General features: G+C 40.0%; 4 protein-coding genes across 11 annotated transcripts; 1 reads left to right on the plus strand and 3 right to left on the minus strand.

Moving 5' to 3' along the window:
• The first annotated feature begins 1,878 nt into the window (after positions 1 to 1,878).
• LOC306888874 (myosin light chain kinase, smooth muscle-like) lies at positions 1,879 to 14,204 on the plus strand. Of its 4 annotated transcripts, none has more exons than XM_079447412.1 (16): positions 1,879 to 2,061; positions 3,474 to 3,764; positions 3,987 to 4,076; positions 4,590 to 4,625; positions 4,838 to 4,962; positions 5,305 to 5,461; positions 6,418 to 6,729; positions 6,845 to 6,941; positions 7,017 to 7,220; positions 7,484 to 7,701; positions 9,794 to 9,917; positions 10,024 to 10,176; positions 13,038 to 13,167; positions 13,256 to 13,346; positions 13,437 to 13,577; positions 13,673 to 14,204. In XM_079447412.1, exons 2-16 carry the CDS (start codon positions 3,608 to 3,610, stop codon positions 13,876 to 13,878), a joined length of 2,241 nt encoding a protein of 746 aa, XP_079303538.1. In that variant the 5' UTR covers positions 1,879 to 2,061; positions 3,474 to 3,607; the 3' UTR covers positions 13,879 to 14,204. The 4 variants fall into 4 exon arrangements, with proteins under 4 accessions (XP_079303538.1, XP_079303541.1, XP_079303539.1 ...); XM_079447413.1 differs by having other exon boundaries at positions 1,999 to 2,061; positions 3,478 to 3,764; XM_079447415.1 differs by lacking the exon at positions 3,987 to 4,076 and having other exon boundaries at positions 1,892 to 2,061.
• On the minus strand, positions 7,405 to 12,327 carry LOC306888877 (uncharacterized protein). 2 transcript variants are annotated; one of them, XM_079447419.1, is made up of 6 exons: positions 11,195 to 11,573; positions 10,340 to 10,546; positions 9,431 to 9,509; positions 9,242 to 9,340; positions 8,788 to 8,988; positions 7,405 to 8,565 (listed from the first exon to the last, which is right to left on the minus strand). In XM_079447419.1, exons 2-6 carry the CDS (start codon positions 10,384 to 10,386, stop codon positions 8,260 to 8,262), a joined length of 732 nt encoding a protein of 243 aa, XP_079303545.1. In that variant the 5' UTR covers positions 10,387 to 10,546; positions 11,195 to 11,573; the 3' UTR covers positions 7,405 to 8,259. The 2 variants fall into 2 exon arrangements, with proteins under 2 accessions (XP_079303545.1, XP_079303546.1); XM_079447420.1 differs by lacking the exon at positions 11,195 to 11,573 and adding an exon at positions 11,937 to 12,327 and having other exon boundaries at positions 7,460 to 8,565.
• Positions 14,148 to 19,205, minus strand: LOC306888875 (uncharacterized protein). 2 transcript variants are annotated; one of them, XM_079447416.1, is made up of 7 exons: positions 18,864 to 19,205; positions 17,123 to 17,294; positions 16,878 to 17,043; positions 15,868 to 15,943; positions 15,615 to 15,695; positions 15,141 to 15,425; positions 14,148 to 14,910 (listed from the first exon to the last, which is right to left on the minus strand). In XM_079447416.1, exons 1-7 carry the CDS (start codon positions 19,146 to 19,148, stop codon positions 14,611 to 14,613), a joined length of 1,365 nt encoding a protein of 454 aa, XP_079303542.1. In that variant the 5' UTR covers positions 19,149 to 19,205; the 3' UTR covers positions 14,148 to 14,610. The 2 variants fall into 2 exon arrangements, with proteins under 2 accessions (XP_079303542.1, XP_079303543.1); XM_079447417.1 differs by having other exon boundaries at positions 17,123 to 17,258; positions 18,864 to 19,204.
• Positions 19,206 to 20,927: 1,722 nt separating this feature from the next.
• On the minus strand, positions 20,928 to 23,165 carry LOC306911936 (uncharacterized protein). Of its 3 annotated transcripts, none has more exons than XR_013788285.1 (6): positions 22,621 to 23,164; positions 22,375 to 22,456; positions 22,198 to 22,302; positions 21,593 to 21,680; positions 21,372 to 21,488; positions 20,928 to 21,305 (listed from the first exon to the last, which is right to left on the minus strand). XR_013788285.1 is itself a non-coding variant. In XM_079487666.1 (6 exons), the coding sequence occupies exons 1-6, from the start codon at positions 22,827 to 22,829 to the stop codon at positions 20,997 to 20,999; spliced, it is 888 nt and encodes a 295-aa protein (XP_079343792.1). In that variant the 5' UTR covers positions 22,830 to 23,165; the 3' UTR covers positions 20,928 to 20,996. The 3 variants fall into 3 exon arrangements, 2 of the variants coding, with proteins under 2 accessions (XP_079343792.1, XP_079343793.1); XM_079487666.1 differs by having other exon boundaries at positions 21,372 to 21,398; positions 21,525 to 21,680; positions 22,621 to 23,165; XM_079487667.1 differs by lacking the exon at positions 21,372 to 21,488 and having other exon boundaries at positions 21,525 to 21,680; positions 22,621 to 23,160.
• Positions 23,166 to 23,309: the final 144 nt, after the last annotated feature.

The following is a 23,309-nucleotide window of genomic DNA, read 5'->3' on the forward strand; positions in this document are numbered from 1 at the left end:
ATTTAAAAATGAATTCTAATGCACATGAATGTAGCTTTTGCTCAGGGGGGTGTTGTGTTGTCATTTGGCCCTCACAAGTGCAAAACATGACTCCAGTGGAGCAGCAGATAATCACATGACAACAATTCTTAGCTACAGGAAAAATATGGATTGGTTCGAATTTAAGATTTTCATAAAAAGTAAATACGTTGCCCTAGTCTCACGGTCCTGAAACTTCGGACCAATATCAATCGCATTCGCACCAAAGTATTTGCGATCGATTATTTTGCACAAGTATTCTCGTTGCTTCATAAAAAATTATATTGAACCACTAAGATCATATGGACCACTTTAACTTTGTTTTTTATTACTTTTCTGAACCTTGACAGTGATGTCTATGATGAGGCCTGGAATGAACAACACGTGTCATTACACCCGTAACAGAAACTCTAAGAATGAAAGCTGGTTTAGTTTTCTATAAATGATTTAAACTGGATCAGTACAGATGAATGGGGCTTGTTGAACTGCTAACGTGGAGAATTGAGATGGAGGTTGTGATTAGGTTATAAAGTGTACCGCCCCTTTATGTCAATCATGTTTTTCATCTTTTTTCAGAACCCCTGGGGGGCTCCGGCCTTGACACCCTCGCCCTGCTCTCTGGCTGATGTCATGAGCGAGCAGTTGGCTAGACAAGTGGTTTTCCAACTTTATGATACCAAGGACCACAAAATAAAATGAACCTTTTCTGAGGGACCCCCATTTTAAAATACATAGCTATTTCTATGTGCAAAGAAACATTTAAACATTGTTAGACACATATCTAATCTAAACTTCAATAGTTGATTGTCACTTGGAGTGCAATGGTGAGAAAAACTCTAGAAGATACAAATATGAACATTCTGGAATCTGTAAAAAGCAGATAAACACTTGAAACAATCCTAACGTTCAGTAGACTTTTAAATGTTTGTTAAGAGTTTAACATTTTCTGAGGACCACTTGCAACCTTTTGGAGGCCCCTGGGGGTCCCGGACCCCAGTTTGAAAACCCCTGGGCCAGAGAGCTGCATTACGGAGTAAGTGAGTCCACCAAGGTTTTGTCCACTTGATAGTTACTTTCACTAAGTCTAAGGAGTGGTATTGAATTAAGTTATTAAAAGTGATTTAATCACACAAAGTGCTCGTTTGTTTAAATTAAGCGGTATTTGTCTCTTACTTTCTCAACATTTCTTTTGCTTTGCAGAACTTGACCTGACGTGCACTCACCTGTTACTGACCCAAATAAATAAAACAAAGACTGAAGTAAATATGGAGACGCAGGTAATCTTGTATAATGGTATCAAACCGTGTCTCCTTTCAGAAAAAGGGGTGAACAGAGACGGAAGGTGTTTAGTGATGGTGTGAATAATGTCATGAAGCGTCTCTTGTTCACTACAACTGGAGAGTTTTTTAGATAGACAGAGTTGTGCTGATTCCTCTGATACTCATCCCTCTATCAACATTACTGAACACGTTCTTTATAAACAATATAAAGACTGTAAGGCAGCTGGAAAAGTGCTAAGAACTGAGTTTGTTTGTGATGCTGGGACACAAAACAATAAAACCTCATTTGCTGCTAGATCCCGAGGAATGATATCTGGCCTCCCCTCAGGGGTCACTGATGCCCAGGGACTGAACCCCCTCTTCGCATCACACCTCTCTCTCTCCATCATCTCAATATACCGTGTATATCATGTCATGTTGTGAACACTTGATCATCATGTTTGGTATTGTTTTAAAGGTCATGGTGCAAAGGGTAAAGGGTCTAGTTCTAACAAAGAGCGTATTCAAGCTTTTTAACTTTAGAACATATCCTGCACTCCTCTAAGAGGTGTGGCTTTCTCAGGGAATCTTGCTCACAGATAGATTGAGATCTCATTTGATGATCTCGTCAGCCACGAGAACCCAAACAAACTCAATTTCACAATGACCATTGAATTCATGATTCTGTGATACATCTGGGTATGTAAGATGCATTGATAAAAGACTCAGGGAAGCATCTGTAATCAGAACTTCACACACTACAACTCTGTGTCGATTTTGCCAGGTTTGTGCTATATTTTATTCTTATACTGTGTTGACCATCTTTGTAAGTGCATTCTATGATTTGAATTAATGTTGCACCTGCCTGGCATTATAAACTGTTATTATTGATTTAATAAGAATCCTTCAGAGACTGTTATCAGCGGTAGATTGAAAGGAGCCTGTTTGTTACATGAGTATATCAGGATGGGAAGGACTGAAGTTTTGATTTTAAACACATTTACTAAAGCTCATGCAGCAGAATTCCAGCTATCACCCGCCTTAGCAAGTTGCATGATCGTGACTAAAATCACTATTGTTATGTTTCTGAGCAAGAATGGGGCGGACAGACTTAATGATATTAGTTCACCCAGCAACCTCTGACTAAGATCATTGGCTGTGAGATCCACGTACTCGGCCCGCATGAGACTGTGTGCGACTGCTGGTCCCAAACGAAAGGATAACTGAGTGAGGATTTACAGATCAAATTAACTATGATCAACAGATTCATTGGAAATGTCATATAACTTATTTCATATCCTGTTAAAATTGGAGTCCGATCGCTCTTAACCGTCATGGAAATTGAGCATCACAAATGTCCCAAAATTCCAAAGCGTAAATTGAGGCTCATTTCCTGAATTTGAGGAATTCCTACTTAGTTTTTCTTTCCCATTCCTCAACGAATGCACACGTATGCTTATCTTCTCATTTCTTATAGACGGGTGTGTTTTTTCTCTGTGTGTATAATCATATTACAGCTTGTATCATCTTCATATTTCAGCCATTATCTGCTTCAATAACGTTCTGTGTTGATGTTATTCAGCTCAATGCTTCAGGTTTCCAAACAATCTTAATTATATTGACAACAAATGAATGTTCAAAGTTCCCGGACACTTTATTCATTAAATTCACAGTATAAAGACACACACAAAGAATTCTTCATTCATGTAAATCAGAAGTGTTATTCACAGAATGAATCAAACCATCTTTGAAAGAAAATGTTGTCCAATCAAAAGAGAAGCATTGATGTGCCAGACTCACTGTAATGAAGCTTTTCTTAGACAGATTGAACCTCCGTGTACTACTCATAGTCTATATATCAAGTTAAAGATCTGTGTCAAATATGAGGTTATTATGGGGTAATCCAAGCAGCCCAAACAGGCTCATCCAGATTTGGTTACTGATGGCTGTGACACACCCACAGAAAAGAAACGGTGGTATTTAAAGGTTTTCTTAAGGGGTAATGAACCACAATACCATCACTGTTTGCAACTAATTTCATAAGATCTAATATTTTATCATCTCATTCTCGATTTGAATATTTGTTGATTTATATTTTCAGAGTTTTTGATTTCCATCCAAAAGTGAAGCTCCGCCCACTTACTATGTCTCTGTTTTGTTTGTCTGCCCCTTTCTCTCTCTCACACTTGTTATCAGACAGATACCGCCGGTGACTCCAAGTATCCGTGAGAAATGGAAAGACTGGCATGCACAAGCAAAACAAGGTGCTTTGGCTGAACTGAGGAAAGGAGAAGACAAACAGAGTCTGAGCTGATTAATTCGTTGTGAAAATGGATTTTATTAAAAAGGATCAAAAGAAGACGTACATTTCTACATTCAGACTTGACCTGAAAGCTTCCACAGCGCTGAAGACCCCACTGGGGGTCCCAAAGAAAACAGAGAATGGCACCACAGTGAGAAACAGCAGAGAGAGCTGTCTGAAGTCGGGTATGTGTGATATTTACAGCACCCTCGGGTGAGATATCTTTAAATGTTGACAACCATTTAAGACAAACAAAGTCAACTGGGAAAAGTATAAATAATCATCTACACGCCACCATTTAATCCTCCTTCAAGATGATGTTCATTAATGATTTGCCTGTAGTCTCATTTGTGTGTAATCACGCACGGGAGATTAAAAACTGATATTGCCCAACACTTGTGAAACAGAAACTGTCAATGCAAAGAAAGATGAGCCGGAGATCAGACATCAGCAAGAGAAATCTATTAAGACACTGGAGGAAGCGCGAGGAAGAAATGGTGTGTCACACAAACATTCACTGTAAACAAATACAGTAATATTGTTCATTTAGCTCATTTAACGTTTCGTAAATACTAAAAATACAGTAAATTGTAAAATTGCTGCCTTTCATTTTGCAGTATAATTCAATTGGCTGTTTTTTAAATGTAAAATCATCTCGCCCTGAAGTCTTTAATGTAGTTAAATTGTTCTGATTTTCGATAACGTTTGCATACTGTACACAATATAGGCTGAATTCTATTTAATACAGCGTTCAAAAATGCTTATCGTCCGATATAATTGACATACTTTGATCTTAATGTATATTAAAAATGTTAAGGAAGAACACACTACTTACACATTTAACACATCTGTTTCAGGAGGTCAGCACTCCTGTGTCTCATTAAAGCCAATCATTAGTCTCCACCAATTAAGCTCTTCATTTGACCTCAGGAAGTCACATGACTGATTGAGTCTCAGTTATATCTATATGTACACATGACATGTGGTTTGATCTGTGTATTTTACGGCAGGTGTCGCGCTGGCTAAAACAGTGAGCAGTAATTCAGGTAAGTGCTTTACAATTGTGTCTGTACAAGAGTTAGTTGAGACTATAAATGCCCTTAATAACGATTAGAGGACTTTAATTTACTTGTTTTGCATAAAGATTTGACTAAATGTGGAAAGTGAGACGGTCACACAGGAGAACACTTGCTTTCTAATTCTATGCTGTTTTACCTCGTCCCAAAACTTCAAAAGATGTCTTTATTGGTGATTCCAGATGCTCTAGCTCAGTTTCTGGATCCTCCGAAGCAGGTGGTTGTTTGTGTTGGTGAAAGAGTTCAGCTTCAGTGCCGTTTCAAGAGCTCCGAGCCTGTGGCCTCCTGCTGGATTCATAACGGACAGGTTTGACCTCTTCTGTCCCCGACCCCTGCTCTGTGTTTGGAACACGTGTGTGCGTGTGATTTTCAGATTTATTCAGACCTTAGTAAAACATGCTAGAAGAGCATATCTAGTGTCTTGTAATGTTAAACGTCAACATGAAAACAAACCGTGCCATGTTCTTGCTTAAATAACAGCTTGTGCTATACAAAACACATGTTTATCTTTCATAATTCTGCTGATGTCACTCGGTTACACTGTTTACATGACAGACGTGAGATGGCTTGGAATTCTGCTTCTTGTGAAATGAGTCTCACTTTCACTCTCACTCACTCCCTGTTGGTTTGTATGTGTTTCTCTCTTTAGGTTGTGTTAGACGCTCCTCAAACGTGTGTTAAGAGCACAAACAACAGTAGTGCTCTGATCGTCTCTAAAGTTCTTCCTGAAGACGCTGGAAGTTATTCCCTTTTCGTTCGTAACCGAGGAGGCACGGCTCACTGGACGGTGAACCTCCGTGTCATTGGTAAGAACCTTTAACTCTGCATTGAACTATACTAATGCACATTCCTGGGGCTGAATTCACAAACCTGTTCCAAGACAAAAAGAGAACGTTTGGATAAATGAAATGTTAATAAGAATGTTATGTTTGCACTGCATGTATTGTTTTCATCAGAATAAAATGACAGATTTGTGGCTATACTAGGCTGCTCATGAGGTGCATGATATGGAAGTTTAATTGCATGATAATTATTATATTTATAGGCAATCTGACGCATGCATTTATTATATACACTGTAAAGAATTTCTGTAGAAATCACAGTATTACTGCAGCAGTTTGCCGGTAACTTACTGTAGATGTAAATTTATGTCATTTACTGGCAACGGTTTGTTCAAAGGTAAATGATCATTAAACATGATTTATCTTTACAAGAAAAAACTTTAAAACAACTTTCTCATGCAAAGGATTCTGGGAATCAAAATTAGAAAAACTGAAAAAGGTTCCCAGAATGCTTTGCATGAGGCTGTTGTTTTATAGTTTTTTTCTGTAAAGATAAAGACTTGTTCATGTTTAATATTCATTTATCTTTGAACAAACCGTTGCCAATAAATTGGATAAATATAAATCTACAGTAAGTTACTACCATCCAGATTCATAACTACAGCATAAACACTCTTACGGTGTAGAAAAATAAAATAAAAACACTTGATTTCCCATCGTATTTCCTTCTGAAACTTAAATTGTTAAATCTCTAAAGGAAGAATCTAAGTGGACTGTCAAAATCAATTGTGAGATTATCCCAATTTAATTCAAGTCAAAGAATTCTTCAAGTGGGAATCCAAACCATGACTTTTTCTTAAATTTGAATTGAATATTTTGAGTTTTGTGAATCCAGAACCAGGTCTTTATTCCTAATTTGGTGACTATAATCTCATTGTCTATACAGTAAATGTGATCCCATCTCTTCTCTTTCGTGCCAGACCCTTCGGACCCTCCAGCTTCAGTTCCGTTCGTGTCCCAGCTGACCCACACCTCTCTGGTTCTGTCGTGGTCTGGTCCTTGTTACGACGGCGGTTCAGCCATCACAGGCTACGTGGTCGAGCTTCAGAGACTGGACGGTCGTGAGCAGGGGGAGTGGACAGAACTTGTTAACCAGTGTCAGAACACTTCTTACAGGGTCTGCTCTGGTCTCGACCCGCAGGGGGAATATCGCTTTAGAGTACGTGCCTGCAACGCAGCCGGGGTCAGCGAGCCCAGCGAGGAGTCAGACTGCATCAAGATGGCCACTGCAGGTACAACACTATCCCACAATGCAATGAACTTGACATTTCATTTCTGATATGATGGATTGTTGACTGCCTCTTGTGAACACCGACTACGTTTGTGACATGAGTCCAATTGTTACAGGTGAACCACATCAGGAAGTGACTTCATATGTTGATGTTGTGATTGACATCACACACAAAGCCAGGGATTACTATCATGTACACCAAAAACTAGGAGTGTGAGTAACTTCATTTGTCTCAGCTCAATATCAACGGTGGTCTTTTTAAACATGATGTTTTTGACATGTCTGCAGTGGGAAGTTTGGAGAGGTGTACAAGATGACCCATAAGGAGACGGGTCGAGTGTGTGCAGGTAAATTCTACCGCGCCCGCAGCTACAGAGAGAAAGCAGCGGCCCGTAAAGAAATCAAGCTGATGAATGAACTGCACCATCCCAAGCTGGTTCAGTGTCTCGCAGCCTTCGATACGCCCTCGGAACTTGTCATGATTCTCCAGTAGTGAGTTATAATCATATGAGAGTCCTACACCCAAAGATTGTCATTATTTATTCACCCTCGTGTCATTCCAAACCTGTATGGCTTTGTTGTATGATTGTTCTGCAGAACACTAAGATATTTTGCAGATTGTTGGTGACCCCCATTGTATGAACACAAAACCAGAGACATTTCTCAAAATATTTTAAACCGCAAAATTGACTTTTTTTATATTTGAATGATCAATGCCTGAAAAACAAATCCATGTTGTCCCTTATACATTCAAGTGTTGCCGGTGGCGAGCTGTTTGAGCGGATCATAGATGAGACTTTCGAGTACACTGAACCCACCAGTGTGAACTACATGAGACAGATCCTGGAAGGAGTTCAGTATTTTCACCGTAAGGGTATCGTACACCTCGACCTGAAGCCAGAAAACATCATCTGTGTCAACAGCACTGGGACGCTCATAAAAATCATTGACTTTGGACTGGCCTGTAAACTGGGTGAGTTTGGCTTTATGAAAGTATAATGTTAGTAAGGGATAGGCACCGTTAGCTGTGGATTATCCCGCTTATATCATGGTTATTTGCCAATTTAAAGCTGTTGACGTTTACAGTGTAGCTTTAGATCAAACCAGTGAAAATGACGGTTATTTACATCAGTTAATCTTGAATGTAATCAAACTGACTGGAGCTGCCTGTGTGCTAAAGGGTTTAAATGCAAACCCTCCAGCCAATCAGAATCCAGAATTCAAACAGACCAAGGTATAAAATAAATGAAACCTTTTGCTTCATTAACCTTTATTATGCTAATTGTTAAAATTATACTGTGGCATGAGAACTTAAGGCATATGATACTTGTAAACATTATTTCCAAAAGCAAATCTATTTTTTGTTCCTTGGATGCTCATTGCACATCGAAGTCGTCTATCAAAGAACTTTTCTAGAAAAAGAAGTCCATCTGCGGACTTCGGTGCACAATATCCTCCGAATAACAAGTAGAGAGACACTGTCAATGAAACCCGTGTTTTAAATGGTCCACTTCATAAAATCTATACGCATCTATGGATTGGTGTTTGGGAAAAGCCACATGAGGTGTCCCTGTGAACATTTCCACTGAAGGCTGTTTTGGTTCCCAGATGATACGGTTGTATATTCCAGAACTGGTCCTCCACATTGAAGGCAAGTCTGAAACAGTCCTGAGAAATGTTTTTTGTGGGGTGCCAGTGGTCTTTGCCTCTTTCCTGCTGCTTCCACTGTCACTGGGTTTGGCATCGGTACAAAACCGTAATCCATCTTCTCTGATGTAGCAACTGGACCTGTGCTGACCTGAAGTCTGCTTTCTAGTTCAGTCTCTACCGGTTCTTCCTGTAACACCGAACAGAGTTAGTAACTTTGTCAATGAGTGGCATTATTATAAACCATAGTTGAGGCAAAGCGGTGATGTTTCTGATCTTTCACGTGTGATGAGAATAAGACCACACCAAGTGTGAGTGAGGGATGATTCAAGATCGTTTCTAATAGTGACATGTAATTATTGGTCTTCAGGCTTGAGACGCAATGAAATGATAAAACAGAATCAACACTAACTTTGATTTCTTTGTAGACGACTGTAGTCGTCCTGAAAGTAGAACTCTGTTGAACAATAGCTTCATTCTCTGTTGGAGCAACTGAAACCTTGCAGATATCTTTGTCAAGGTGGTCTTCAGACTTGATCTGGTCTTCAGACGTCAGTTGATGTTCAGTCTTGAGCTGGTATTCAGACTTTAGTCTGTTCTGTGACGATTCATCCTACACGGCAGAAAATGTTGACAATTTGAATGAGGGGCTGGACGATTTACCAAACATTTGCGATTAACCTACATTTGATCGCATAGATTTTGATATTTTTTGACTGTTGTAGTCTGACCCATGCAAATCTTTGAAAAAAATCCATAGAATCAATGGGAAATGATAAAACTGAAGTATATTTTTGGTTACTACACCAAGGTGGAGCTGTAAAGAATGGATAACCAAACACGTGACTATGCATGTGAGGACTTACTGTTTGATGTGAGGGAGACACTTCATAGCAGATCTCTGAGGCCTCCATATCTTCATCGCTAGGATGAATCGACTCGACCTCAGACTCTTGAAACGATCCCTATTTTAGATACAAGGCTACGTTGAGTTTTATCTGATGCAGCGGAACAGTCTGACAGTTGTTTCTCTCGTAAATGATCTTCTCTCATACCTCTGTTTGTAGAGCAGGTACAGGTGTTGATTTCTTTTTTCTTCTCCTTCTCTGAACGGAAACGTTTTCACCGCAAACCCTAAATGAAGATATAAGAAAGGCATTGCTTGATGAGCAGTGTTTAATGATGGGAGTTTTAGTCTTCACCTCCACTGCTACTTTACAATAACCAAAGTATTTCCTTTGAAAACAAACTAGAAAAATAGCACTAGTTGGAAACACTGCCTTTTACAGAAAAAACTAATGATTTTTATTACGTAGTTTTTTGGTTTCCTCTTTCACTCATACTTTCCTTCACCAATAGAAGCGTTTGAGTTGTGAAAACATTCTTCTGCAGTTTATAGTTATTTCTGTACATTACAGAGCCTGGTAAACCTCTGATGGTGTTACACGGGACTCCTGAATTTGTGGCTCCGGAGGTCATCAACTACGAGCCTGTCCATCTGGTGACCGACATGTGGAGCATCGGTGTCCTCTGCTATATCTTGTAAGGGCTCTAAAAGATTTGGGACTGCCTCATAGTCCTGACCATCTGAAACCTCTCTCAACAGAGTTCTGCATTCTTTCATGCATTATCTTTGACTATTCAACAGGTTAAGCGGCGAGTCTCCATTTCAGGGCAGCACTGATGCAGAAACTCTTGCGCTGGTAACTGCAGCTCAATGGGAGTTTGATCCTGAGAGTTTTGAAGACATCACAGATGAGGCTAAAGATTTTATCAGCAGCCTCCTGACGAAAGACTTGAGGTGACTACAGAAATTCAAAACCACACACACGGCATTTACTTCTAGACATTTGACTATTGGAAACATTTAGTCACATGATGGAGAGTCTATTCGGAGGACATTAACACAGTTAGCTAAAGAGTCACATCGGTGGGGCTTCTATCACTCTACTGAAATGTCTTACCTCTGTAGCAAAAAGAAAGCCATCTCCGGGTCACTTTTAAATCCCATTTGCTCCAACTTTTCTCCAGAGCGGAAAAGCCCTGCCGATGTCTATTCTTGTTTTGCATCTTTGGGTTTCTTTTTCCGCTCTCGTCCCTTCAGGGGTTCGAATCCTTTTCTTGGTGCCAGGTGTTAATCCTACGGTCAGCAAACATGAACGATCCATGATCTGTTTCGAGGTAAAAGAGGTCATGAAGTGCTAACTGTCATAATTTTAATGTTCTCAAAAGTCTGTCTTTGATGTTAGTAAGACATTAACATCGCAAACATCAACTTCCCCACTTCTTCGATTGGAAGAACATTGCAATGTAAAACTGATAAGACAACCCTGAGTTACTGTGCACCCCAGCCCTCAAATAACATTTCCTGAACTCCGCCATGGATTTAGTTTTCGCCGTCTTTCATATTTAAACATTCGTCATCATTAATCATGCGCTCGTGTTGTGTATACTTGTCAATGACCAGCACAAAAATCCTGCTGTTTTCTGCAGACTCTGATTCCCTGCTACTACCCATAAAACTCTTCAAGGGAGCGTTTACTCAAATTAAAATGTCACTATTCTTGCATTCATGATGTACCAAACCTGTATAAATGCATTTGTTTGGTTGAACACAAAGATGTCCAGGACATGTCAGTTTCCATATGTCATTGGTACCCCAGAACTGTTTTGCTGCTCTAAATTACTCCGAATATATTCTGTGTTAAACAACCAAAAACTACTCTGGTAGTCAATGATACCCCAGATATCTCCGTTCCTAACATTCTTCCAAACCTCTTCCCTTTCTTCAATTCAGACTGTTGCTAAACATTACTTACATCTTTTACTCGTTCAGTTGGTCTCACTCCCTCGTTGAGATACAACTTTGATGCTAATCCTGCTTTGTACTGTCCCAGGTTTGTAAAACACTCCGGCTTGAAGTGATTCGAGCAAACAAACAGGTTTTTAATCATGGTTTGTGGGGGATTTCCACTAAAAATGAACATAATCCACTCCCTTCTGTCCTCTGAGGCTGGGACACTAAATAAGGATTTGTGTTCATCTGTGCAGCCGACGACAGAACAGTTAGCATGTTGTCTACGAGATTTTGCCATGATGCCAGTGCAGGTAAACACCGCAGCCGCTCGCGGAAACAACAATGGCGGCGGTGCCGTGGGCGGACACGTGCGGATTAATGGGCGGTGACCGTTTAAAACCTCTTCCTACGTCAGAAGAGGAGGGAAGTCAGATCGGCTCTATTTCTCGCATGCTTGCACAGAAAGACTCAACCAACCTTACTGGCGTCTTCTCGGGAGCCCGGTTATAGCACTTAAAGAGCCAGACTTTTATCCGATGAGCCTTTTAATATTGCCCGAGGACTCTAAACTCAGCAACGCTTGTGTTAATACAGCACGCTTTTATTTACGTGGCCATAACTTTGCTGGTCTAGCTCACGTTAGGTTATAAACATGGCGGTCTGTTAATATCTTCATATTAGATTCATAACGGTCAGCTCGAGCTCAAGGAGGCGTGTCGTGGGCGGAGTCATCATAGCAGTCCATGTGGTTCAGATGTACTCACCGCCTGCGCTTCATGACGGGGATCTCTGATCGCGGGGACTGATCCATCTTTCAGTTTGAGACGATCTGCAAATCCAGCGTCGAACTGGGCCTTGTTTGTAAAACAATCGTCACCGAAATGCCGGTAACAAACAAACACCGCTGCACACCTCCCGTCATGCCCCTGAGAAACAAACCGCGCCCACTGTTCCCTTAACGCTGGTTTCTTTGGAAAACTGTACAAAGCTAATTTACCCTCGCAACCAAAAACGCACTTCTTCGGTGACATTGATTTCGTGGTTTATAAATGATGCAAAATCTGTCTCGAGCAAGTCTTGTGCAGCTCTGATAACGTCTTGCGTAACCCGAATGAAGCACGTTGATGGGCGTGGCCTTGCGCTAGCTCTGGTCTCGTGATTCCCGCGTCTCTGCAGAAGATTCCAGTGCACCGAGTGTCCGGTCATTGTTTTCAGCCGCTCATTAAAGTCGATTATTTAAGTGATCTAATGTAGGGAATGGTGAATGAGGGTATTCGGACACCGTCTAAAAGTCCCCGTGAACCGGAAGTTGCGATCGTTTTTACCCGCAAATTCGGATTAATTTCCGAGCGAAAAGGTGCCGTGGCAAAGAGCATGTTGAAATCTTAAAGGCATAGTAAGCGATTCATGAGAAACACTGTTGACGTCTGATATCGACATCAAAACAAACACGTGTAATGAGAATTCACTTTAATCCAGGTAGCATTTTTAGTATATGTTAGTTAGCAGTAGCCTATGTAGGGGCTACTGCCAATAGATTGAAAAAATTAGTTGCGATTAATATAAAGCAATAGTTAAAATTGTTAAACTAATCGCAACTAGCCCCAAGAAGCAGAGGGTTACAGCGCAAGCCCGGGCTCGTTCGAAAGCTCCAACCAAGACCTTCCGATTGTTTCAGTATTTTTCTAGCAAATGTTCACATTTCAATTGTTTGGCTTTCGAGTTAATAAATCAATGGCGTTTCTCTGAAGTCACTTACTCTGCCTTTAATTTCAGACACTGGGGATACTTGCATTTATTTACTACACTATAGTACACTTTTTATACAATTGAACATGTACAGTGCGTTGTATGTCTTCACGCAGGTCAAGACTATCCTGTGAGAAAGCTTTAGCTCATCCATGGATTACCTCATTTGATGACTCAAACCCCAGAGCAACCAAATCCCTGAAAAAAGACAAGATGAGAAGGTTCCTGGCCAGACAAAAGTGGAAGGTGTTAATATTATTCCTCTACCATCGGTGAACCATTTTGTGTGCTTTGGTTAAATTGAAATCATGTATGTTGCACTTCTGTTTTGCAGAAAACCGGTAAAGCCGTGCTTGCTCTGAACAGAATGGCTCACTATTCCAACAAAACTGATGGATCAAATTTACCTGCCAGTTCTGTAGACGGTAAAATACTAAACCAGCGCTCAAAGATTATGTGTCCAAAGATTATGTGTCTTTGCACATTTTAAGTGTGTTAAACCTTTTTATTTTCAGCACATGTAGTCGGGAAAGAGGCAGAACAAGCAGTTGCATCGCTGGAAAAGCAGTTGAAAAGTGAGCCACGCTTTCCTCGGGTCCTGCGGGATATCACGGAGACCTTTGGAGCCACTGTACACCTGGCCTGTACAATACACGGTATAGTGCATACACTTCCGTTAATAAACAATGACATAATAAATGTGTGGATGCAATGTCATACAATTGTGATCCTATTTCTTGTCTGTCTGCAGGATATCCTGACCCAGAGGTCATCTGGCTGTTTGATGAAGAGCCGCTGGAAAAAAATGAGCGAGTTCAGATGAATTATGAAAAGGACGGCATGTGCACGCTCACCCTTGCTTCTATACAACCAGGAGATTCTGGGATTTACAAATGCTGCGCATCCAACATCTTGGGCCAGGCACTGTGTTCTGCCAAACTCACTGTGAGTCTCTAGAACACAGAACCTGGATTCTTGAAGATGAAGAGAATGAGCCATCCTGAATCTTTAAATGGGGATAATAGAATTCTCTCTAGAAGCCATGCAAATGTCTGTTGTGAATTGTTTGTTGTATGTTTAGCCCACACATGCTTTTCCATCACCGGTTCGGTTCTGTTTCGCTAGTGTCTTAAGTCCAACCGTCTTTTACTGTTTGGGTAAAAGATTCTACAAAACCCGACGTGTACAGATTTGTTGTACATGCATGTAAATACAAACTTAATATTGACGCTATTAAAGGTAATTTTATTTTGAATGACTTAATAAAACTTTTATCAACTTGCCATTTGTTTGACATTCTACTCTTTTGGCTTTTAGAGGCACAGTTCAGACTTATAATCCCGTTTTACCTCCAACCGATCAAACTTTTGTTTTTGTCCATTATCCATAGCTGTACTATTTGCGCGAGTAGATCTGCTAAATAAATGATCTTATAAATGTACATGGGGCTAACTGAACATGTCTTTACCTTGGTTTGCTATTGATTATTCTAGCATGATGGTACATTACAAATGTGCCCCAGATGTGATCAACAATTTTCTTATTCAATGACATTGTCAATGTGCTGTGCTTGAAAAATTTCAGTCTGTCATGAATCTGATACAACTGGAGAAATGCATCTGTTTATCCATCTCCGCGCACAATTACTGAAATGTAAAAACTTTATTTGATAACTAGATATACACATGTCTATGTTGGATTGGTGTTTGGGAAAAGCCACATGAGGTGTCCCTGTGAACATTTCCACTGAAGGCGGTTTTGGTCCCCAGATGATACGGTTGTATATTCCAGAACTGGTCCTCCACATTGAAGGCAAGTTGGAAACAGTCCCATCAAACCAGAGTTCTTGTGTCTTTCTTTATGCATGACCATGTTTCCTACTGTTACTGGGTTTAGAGTCTGCACATTATTGTGATCCATCTCGTCTGATGGAGCCGTGCTGACCTCAAGTCTGTTTTCAGGTTGTTGTTCGGTCTCTACTGGTTCCTCCTATGAGCAGAACATAAAAACAAGTTTAAAGTCTGGTTGTGGAAGCTTGTACTGCTTCTGGGTTTTTATGAACGTATAATTAAAGTTTTAAAGGAATGTGTCAAACAAACACCATCACTTTAAGCAGCATACAGAACAGTGCTAAGTGTAAGGGAGAGATGATTCAAGAATATCTCAGTCTGTGACTGGCAAACCCTGATGGCCATAAAGAAAAGAAAGTGATCACTTACCTTCATTTCTTCTTTTGTAGTTCTTGAGGTAGAACTCTGTGGAACGATATCTGCATTCTCTAATGCTGCAGCAAAAGAAACCTTGCTGATATCAAGATCAAACTGATGTTCAGACTTGATCTGGACTTCAGACATCAGCTGATCTTCAGACTTGATCTGGACTTCAGACATCAGCTGATCTTCAGACTTGATCTGGACTTCAGACATCAGCTGATCTTCAGACTTGATCTGGACTTCAGATATCAGCTGATCTTCAGAGTTCAGTTTGGTAAGAACAGGTTTATCCTACATGGCAGAAAATATTGACATTATATGGTTCATACAGCAGCAACAAAATAATATTCAACGTGTGTAAATCAATAAAACTGAATCTGAAATTAACTTCCGGTTTAGCTGTTTTGTATTTTTGTTTTTTATGAGTAGCATAGCAGTTTTAACTGAAAAAACAAAGGAAACGTGCATGTGAACACTTACTGTTTGACAAGACGGTTCTTCCCTGTGGACCTCCGTGTCTTCATATGAGGACGGATGGTGGGATGAATCGCTCTTAGAATGCTGAAACAATCCATTTTGTATACAAGCACACAATGAGTAACGCATGCAGCAGAATGCCTACTAATAGTTTGAGAATTAATATTTTTTTTATCTGAACGCAAATAATTAGAACGTTTAAAAGGGAAACCAAAGTGCTATACAATGAATAAAAGGATGAGAAAACTAAACATACCACTGTTGGTGCAGGTACACGTGTTGATTTCTGCAATTTTCTGATTCTCTGAGCTGAAATATTTTTACTGCATAACCTAAATGAATGAAAGATTCAATGGGTTAACTGCAGACATAGTTAAGACATTACCATATTAAATGACTGTACATCAAAACCATGCCATTGTTATGTATTTCATGCTGTTCTCACATTTAAGAGTACTTTGCAAATGGTAGATATATGGCCAAGAACAACAAAGCAGAGGACATGTCTGCTAAATTGAACAATCTGATAAATAGGGTTGGGTACCGAAACCCAGTGCCAATATCAGAAAGCTCAGATAATACAAATCCAACACATCTTACATAATGGTTAAATGGATCGCGACTGATCTGTGCAAAAGCCTTATAGCATCCATCAGTCTGTCTAGCTTTTTACTCTGACTGCATGTACAGGCATATGATAATACTCACTCATTATACATACTGTCTGATTTTAAAAGAATGCACATTTGATATAGCCTAGAAGGCTCTCTTTAGACTTAATCTGTTGATATATTCAACACATTTTCTGCCCATATTTAATACAACAATGGTGAACATTTAGCTGTAGCTGGAGGGTAAACAAGGTAAACAGTAATTACTATAACATCTTTCAATGAAAGTGTCCATGCTCATTTCACATTCACTTAAACTGTGAATTTGTTGAGTACTTTTTATAATTCAATAAATATTATTTTTGAGTTTTGTGACTCTTTTTTAAAAGCATCGATTGAGGCGTCGTTTAGGCACTGTTAGCGGTTTAAAAGTAGTGATTTGGCACCGGTATCGAAAAAACCCAAACGATACCCAACCATACTAATAAATAAATGTGACACTGTTGAAACATTCAGCCCATAATCTGTTACTTTGGGTTTTCCTTTGACAGTGTTGTACGTATGAAATCATAGAACTGTCTACAACCATTACCATTCAATGCACAACGTTCACTGCTTAAATACAGCAGATGCAAAACCATGCTGAATGAATCACCTCTCTTTACAGATGTTGAGGTCAGTCTCTTCTGGATGAGAGGTCAAGTCATCTGTAGCCTCTTTTCTAGGCCTTTTCAAAGGTGATGCACTGGCCAGAGGGCTTTCCTTAACCGATGTATGCGAACTGCAGATGACAAGGTTTTCATGAAGCTTTATTTGAGAGCCTAATATAAAAAAAACATTGAATGTACCAGTGTCAAAGGAAAAATAATGCAGAACAACAAAAAGCAGAACAATTCTCACTGTGGATTCTTTGCTCAGATTTCCAAGTGTACTGTGTCGACGCATGACGCTTGATGGGTAAATCCACATCTGTTTGACACGTCGTGTCCTTTGTGAAGACTTCTGTCTGGCACCCCACATCGCAACACAATTTGGGCTGAAAGGAAAACTGCAGCTGATTCACTGGTGCAATCTGTTTTTAAAAAGTACACACCAAACACAGTTCAGTTCAATTCAATTGTATTTATATAGAGCGTTTCACAATGTGCAATGTTGCAAAGCAGCTTTACAGGAGAAAAACACAGCACAGTTTTCATAGTGTTTATAGAACAATCATGATTAATCTAGTAAAGAATGTGTAATCAATGCAGTCTCCCGGTGAGCAAGGCAACACGGCCCTGTGGCGAGTAACCCAAACTCAAATGATAAATAAATGGAGAAATAAAAACCTCAGGAGAAACCAGACTCAGCCGGGAGGACCAGTTCTCCTCTGACAGGTCACAGCTGCACTCACTGACTTTGATTCAAAGTTACGGAGTAAATGTTTATGAATAACAGGGAGAGATTATTAGTGTAGGAAGTTTCATTTGTTGAAACTGTTTAGGTCTAATTTGGTGATCGATATCAGACAACGGAGTAATGTTATTAGCAGGGAAAATAGTACCGTAATGGCATAATGTCACCGAGTGCAGATAAAACTTCAAACTGCGGTCAAGTTTAGCATTAAATACTAAGTATTGTAAATTTAGCATTAATGTGACAAGTAGTCCGTATTTGCTTTTGGGTGGTGATGGAATTGCCTAATATGTAGCTGGGATGGTCCTCAGGCTCTCGCGGGAGGATGGCACAGGATTTTCAACTGTAGCTGGCACTATCTCTAGTAAAGGATGGGCAATATCTGGGATGCAATGACATAATATACATGCTCTCCACGTTTTGGTGTGTTTGCTAAATGCAAGACATATACAGCTATACAAATAAAGAACAAATCTAATCAGCCACATCTGGGAAAAGTCATCAGGCATATAGGATACTTCAATTGTTGGTTTTTTTTAAAAACGAGGTGATTGTTTTTTTGTCTCTTCATTGCGTTGTGGCAGTCATGCAGTCCATTTATTTCAGTTCACCAATTCATCAAAATCATAGAGGATGGCATTTGATCACTATGGTTACCGATACTACAGGCACAACAGAGGCAGCTAACAGGCTCATCACAGGACCCCGGGTCGTAGCAGCAGACTGATGGGAAGTCCGGCTCCCAAATGGCTCTTTATTTTGTATCACATTCTATTTTAGCAATTGTGAATGCTTTGAGTATTATTAAAATACCTTTAAGACGCTTCTTTACTGCATGTTGGCATTTAGAAACATTAGCCACGGCCTGTACCACTACTCTCGCTAGCATCGCAGCGTGTTTCCCCTTCCTTCTTTCACATAATGGTACGATCCTCTCATGTGATTGGCCGCATCCAAGAAGCCCCGCCCCCATGCGCGTATCTCGCCGACGGGAGTTTGCTGTTCATGTGTGTTTATTGACCACAGAACAGCGCTTATGGGGACTCAACAAAGATTATAAACACCGTTATAAACACGACATCTGTGGCCTTTAGTTCCAACATTATTACGGAAGATTCGGACTTATTTAAGGTCGCGCGCGTGTCTGCATTTGCAGATCACACAAAGAAACAAAACGCGTTACAAACACGACCAACTCAACTCGCGTGAGTCCGTAATAAAGTGTTTACAGTGAATCTAAACTTACAGGCGGAGAATCTGACGTGCCAGACTGTCCTTGAGCAGCTGTAATGGTTGGAATTGCCCCACTCTTCAAGCAAAGCTTCCGCGCACAGCCGGCCTTGATCTCTCCCAGGTTCTTGAAGCATTCGTCTGCGAAATGCGCTGCACACACTTGTATATTCGGACTGTACTTGTCTGGAACTGTACTGTACATGAAGTGCAACCATCTGTTTTTAGTGGCCTCGTCCTTTGGAAGGGCAAACAAAGAGGCTTTCTTTTCACAACGAAACACACAGCGTCTCCACGACATGGCTGCCACGATACAATGACATTAACAGGTTCGCCCACCTTAATCACGTTTACATGTGGGAGGTCCCTGTCAAGTCATACTACGAAATGACGTAGATTCGCGGGGGTGTGGTTACACGAGGCGTTTCAGGCAGGTCTGCGTGAGCATTCGCTTCTAGACAGAATGCATCTTTTTGTTCCGACACTTTAAACGGGTCATATGGTTTAAAAATAGATGTATTATGACATTTATTTTAAAGAAACAATGTATCTTTGCCCTATGTGCATTCAGTTTGGAACCGGTTATCAGATTGTTTGGTATGGAAAAAGGTTTGGCTACTTACCAATCAATATTTAATCACAAACAAAATGAAGTACACTTACATACATTTTTGGGTGTTTTGGAGAATCATCAAATAATTTACAATACAAACAATTGTATTCATATGATTAATTTGATCCTTTTGTTGGAAAAACAGTTTTGCAGTTTATATGAGAAATGTGTTTGATGTATGCAAAACTTGTTCAAATAGCCTATATTGTTAATAGTTTCCACACCAAAGCCCCTAAAGGCTAAGATGCTATCAATGCTAAATAAAGCTTAACGCAGAAAGGGGACCCGGAGCATGAGGAGTTTAAAGGTTTATTTAAATTGTGATAATGTATGAAGTCCTCATTATAGAACGTGAGTGGCTATAATGCTCAACGCTGCAAATCAAGCTGCAATTAAAAACAAGGTCTTCAGGCAGAGCTCGAACACAACTTCACATTATCTCATTTAGAAAATATCGCTTAATTTATGTGCAAATCTGTTATGGATCCCAGCTACAGACACGACAAAAAATGTCATTTGATGTCCTTTTTCAAAGGTAGCCTGTGATCTTGTGGCTGTCTGAATATATTCTGTATATTTCACAGGTCAGACATCCATGTGCTCCAGACGTTATTTCCAAGTAAATCCAAGATACAAAATGATCTGGATGGGAAGTTGACTTGAGATTTCATTAAATCAACTTTCTACAGTGCGACATTGTTAAAAATGGGATTTTAATCGTTTTTACCATGGCATTATTTAAGTGCACTAAATCAAAATTGAGTTTACTTTTAACAAATTTAGGGAACAATGACATGTAATTGAAATGTAACTAAATGATGGATAAAATCAAACCTTTTGAACTCATTTACATTAGCAGATGCTTTTATCCAAAGCAACTTACAAAGAGTTCAGGGAGCAATAAGCGATATGTCATAAAAGAGCAATAGCACAATAGGTGTTAATACAAAGATAATAGTTTCAACAAAAGCCAGAACAGCACCTGTGGAGAGAAGGTTAGTGTTAGTGTACGTTTATTTATTTTTTTCATTTTTTTCATTTCGCCGAATAGGTGTGTTTTAAGTTTATGACTCCGTTATGATATCTTGCAATATCTTAATACACAACTTGTAAATAAAGTATTTTATGAGGCAAACTTTTGAGCCCCGAGTAGGAACAACGTGCCAAGTTTTACGTTAAGCATACCCCTACAAGAAAAGTGCTTAATGTGTTTTAAGGGAAGATTTCATTTATTTTATCTGTCAATTCTTTAAACAACCGCCAGTGTTCATTTATTACAAGGAAGGTTTGACAGAACTGTGGTTTTCACTGGTCCTCGTTTAGATACGTTAAGCGCTTTTTGCATAAGTGTTTTAGTATGTCTTTCCATTTGCTCACTTTAGAGACATTTTTACAGTGTGAACATACACGTATATTACAACAGAACTCTTTCACAATGTTTTAAGTACCACAACTGACAAGCAAAAAGACGTTTAATTCAAAATAAATCTTTATTTGGTCACACTACTCCATAAATTTAGGCTTTGATAACCATGTCTATGTTGGATTGGTGTTTGGGAAAAGCCACATGAGGTGTCCCTGTGAACATTTCCACTGAAGGCGGTTTTGGTTCCCAAATGATACGGTTGTATATTCCAGAACTGGTCCTCCACATTGAAGGCAGGTTGGGAACAGTGTCAATAAATGGGATTTCTTGGGCATTTCCTTATGTCCTATCGTGTTTTCCTCTGTCACTGGGTTTGGCGTCTGTACAAAACTGTCATCAATCTTGTCTGATGTAGCAACAGGCCTTGTGCTGACCTCAAGTCTGCGTTCAGGTTGTAGTCCAGTCTCTACTGGTTCCTCCTATGAGCAGAACAGAATTAGCCAATTAACACTGGAAATGCAGTCATCAAATTTTGTTGTGCCAACCTCTGATGTGTTTGGTCTTTTATCTGTCTAAACATGCAAAGCATGTTGAGGAGAGGAATCAAAAGATCATTGGTCAACCGGTCCCAACAGTCATTTTAATAACGCACCGTTTATTACCTGATAAAAGGCATAAGAAACAGAGTTTTAACTAACTTTGACTTCTGTTGTGTGTGATGTAGAACATTGTGGAATAATATTTCCATTGTGTAATGTTGGAAAACCAGAATCCTTGCAGACATGCAGGTCAAGGACTTGATCCTCAGACTTAAGCTGGTCTTCCGACTTCAATTTTGTCTGCACCGCTGCATCCTACACGTTTGAAAAAAACTGATATGTTATCCGGTGGAGACACGGTGAAAGAGTATGGCCGCTGTCACAGACAACGCTTAGCTTAAGCCAGGACCATGCGTTAGTTAAATGAGGATATTCAAGTCACTTTTATTAAAAACATTACTGCTGTGCATTCTAAGACAAAACAATAGCACTGATATATTTTAAGATATGTCTGGGCAATTTATTTTCTTTTAAGACAGCTCAAACCTTCATTTTAGTCTGGGACTAGCCTTAAGCCTCATCTGTGAAACTGGCATATATGTGTTAGTGAATAATGCTGTAACTTACCACATATGAGTTCAACTCATGTCAAGGATGTAGATTTGGTTTAACTTACACGATTGCTACAGTGTGAACACTGCAAATGTCGTGCTAACAATATTCAGGTGGGGGATTTTTAAACTGACATGGAAATGATTTATATATAATTTTCTTAATGTTTACATCTGGATGTGTAATAACAGAACAAAACATAACTATGTATGTGACTTACTCTTTCACACGGGGTCGGGACTTCATGGCAGATCTCCGGGACCTTCATGTCTTCATCGGAGGACTGATGATCTTCACTGGAATTAGATGAATCGCTTTCAGGCTCCTGAAACAATGAGGTGTTGTTATGGATTGCTTCTGTGGTAAACAACCATAACAACAAACATTTCTCTCACACCTCAGTTTGTGGTGCAGGTACACGTGTTGATTTCTCTAATCTTCTTTCATATATCTGAGCATAAAGTTGTTGACCACACACGCTAGAGGACGAACAAGAGATTGAATGAAAGACTTCAGGCAAACTAAGATAATGCATCATTGATGTTACTCTGCTTTGAAACAGGATTCAAGTTCGCAATGGTGTATATAGTAGAATATCTTGTGCCTGACACTTAAACTGGTGCTACGAGTTCAACTAACTTACCGGTCCAGCAGATAACAGGCAACTTCGGCGTCGCTCTGAAAACATTTGTCCCGCATCAGCGCCCTCCATCTCGGGAAAGCCACACCGATGTTCACCCTTGACTTCTGCCGCCGCCTCTCGCGCTTTCGTCTGGCTGCAACACGTCTCAGCTCCGCCGTCGGTGACGGACGCTTCGGCGGTTCCAGCGCACAGTACGCGTGGTCCTCCATCTAGTCAAATGTCACTGGTCTTCTTAATTCAGACACACAATACCAATAAACCAGAAGACGCCTTTACTAGCTGCAGCCTCTTAAAACACCAACGAAGAAGAAGAACAACAACAGACAGAGACTGTGTGTGAATGGCCCGCTAATGTAGAGCTCTATGTGAAGAGACATCCATTATAACCGCTGTGTAAATGATTCCATGATGCATAATGTGTTTCTTTTTCTTCGGTACAGTCGACTAACACTCATAGCTAGCCGATGGCCGATGTTGTGATAGCTGTCAACGCATTTCCTCATGTGGGCAGAAGATGGCGCTAACGGCGCAGAGTCTCGTGCTCTCTCGGCAAACACAGAACATGAGTATAAAGGCAGCGAACGTTCCGCTAACCTACAGGCAACGTTCTATTAACGTCAAGAAAACTTTATTGGAAACGTTAGGTCTGTCAACCAAGTTTACACAACTATTATAAATGCACATTTTGT

The sequence above is a fragment of the Barbatula barbatula genome, assembly GCF_947034865.1.
Source record: "Barbatula barbatula genome assembly, chromosome: 23".
Taxonomy (NCBI): domain Eukaryota; kingdom Metazoa; phylum Chordata; class Actinopteri; order Cypriniformes; family Nemacheilidae; genus Barbatula; species Barbatula barbatula.

Bases quoted from the DNA above. Each gene is read 5' to 3' on its own strand.
- LOC306888877 (XM_079447419.1), bottom strand. From the start codon at position 10,386: ATGGGATTTAAAAGTGACCCGGAGATGGCTTTCTTTTTGCTACAGAG. The intron at 9,341-9,430 runs GTATGAGAGAAG...TATCTAAAATAG, and splicing joins TACCTGCTCTACAAACAGAG to GGATCGTTTCAAGAGTCTGA. The intron at 8,989-9,241 runs GTAAGTCCTCAC...TCTGCCGTGTAG, and splicing joins TGTCTCCCTCACATCAAACA to GATGAATCGTCACAGAACAG.
- LOC306888874 (XM_079447412.1), top strand. From the start codon at position 3,608: ATGGATTTTATTAAAAAGGATCAAAAGAAGACGTACATTTCTACATTC. The intron at 10,177-13,037 runs GTGACTACAGAA...GTCTTCACGCAG, and splicing joins CTCCTGACGAAAGACTTGAG to GTCAAGACTATCCTGTGAGA. The intron at 13,347-13,436 runs GTAAAATACTAA...TTTTATTTTCAG, and splicing joins ACCTGCCAGTTCTGTAGACG to CACATGTAGTCGGGAAAGAG.
- LOC306888875 (XM_079447416.1), bottom strand. From the start codon at position 19,148: ATGTCGTGGAGACGCTGTGTGTTTCGTTGTGAAAAGAAAGCCTCTTTG. The intron at 15,944-16,877 runs GTGATTCATTCA...TCATTCATTTAG, and splicing joins CTCAACATCTGTAAAGAGAG to GTTATGCAGTAAAAATATTT. The intron at 15,696-15,867 runs GTATGTTTAGTT...GGATTGTTTCAG, and splicing joins GTGTACCTGCACCAACAGTG to CATTCTAAGAGCGATTCATC.
- LOC306911936 (XM_079487666.1), bottom strand. From the start codon at position 22,829: ATGGAGGACCACGCGTACTGTGCGCTGGAACCGCCGAAGCGTCCGTCA. The intron at 22,303-22,374 runs GTGTGAGAGAAA...TCATTGTTTCAG, and splicing joins TACCTGCACCACAAACTGAG to GAGCCTGAAAGCGATTCATC. The intron at 21,681-22,197 runs GTAAGTCACATA...TCAAACGTGTAG, and splicing joins TCCCGACCCCGTGTGAAAGA to GATGCAGCGGTGCAGACAAA.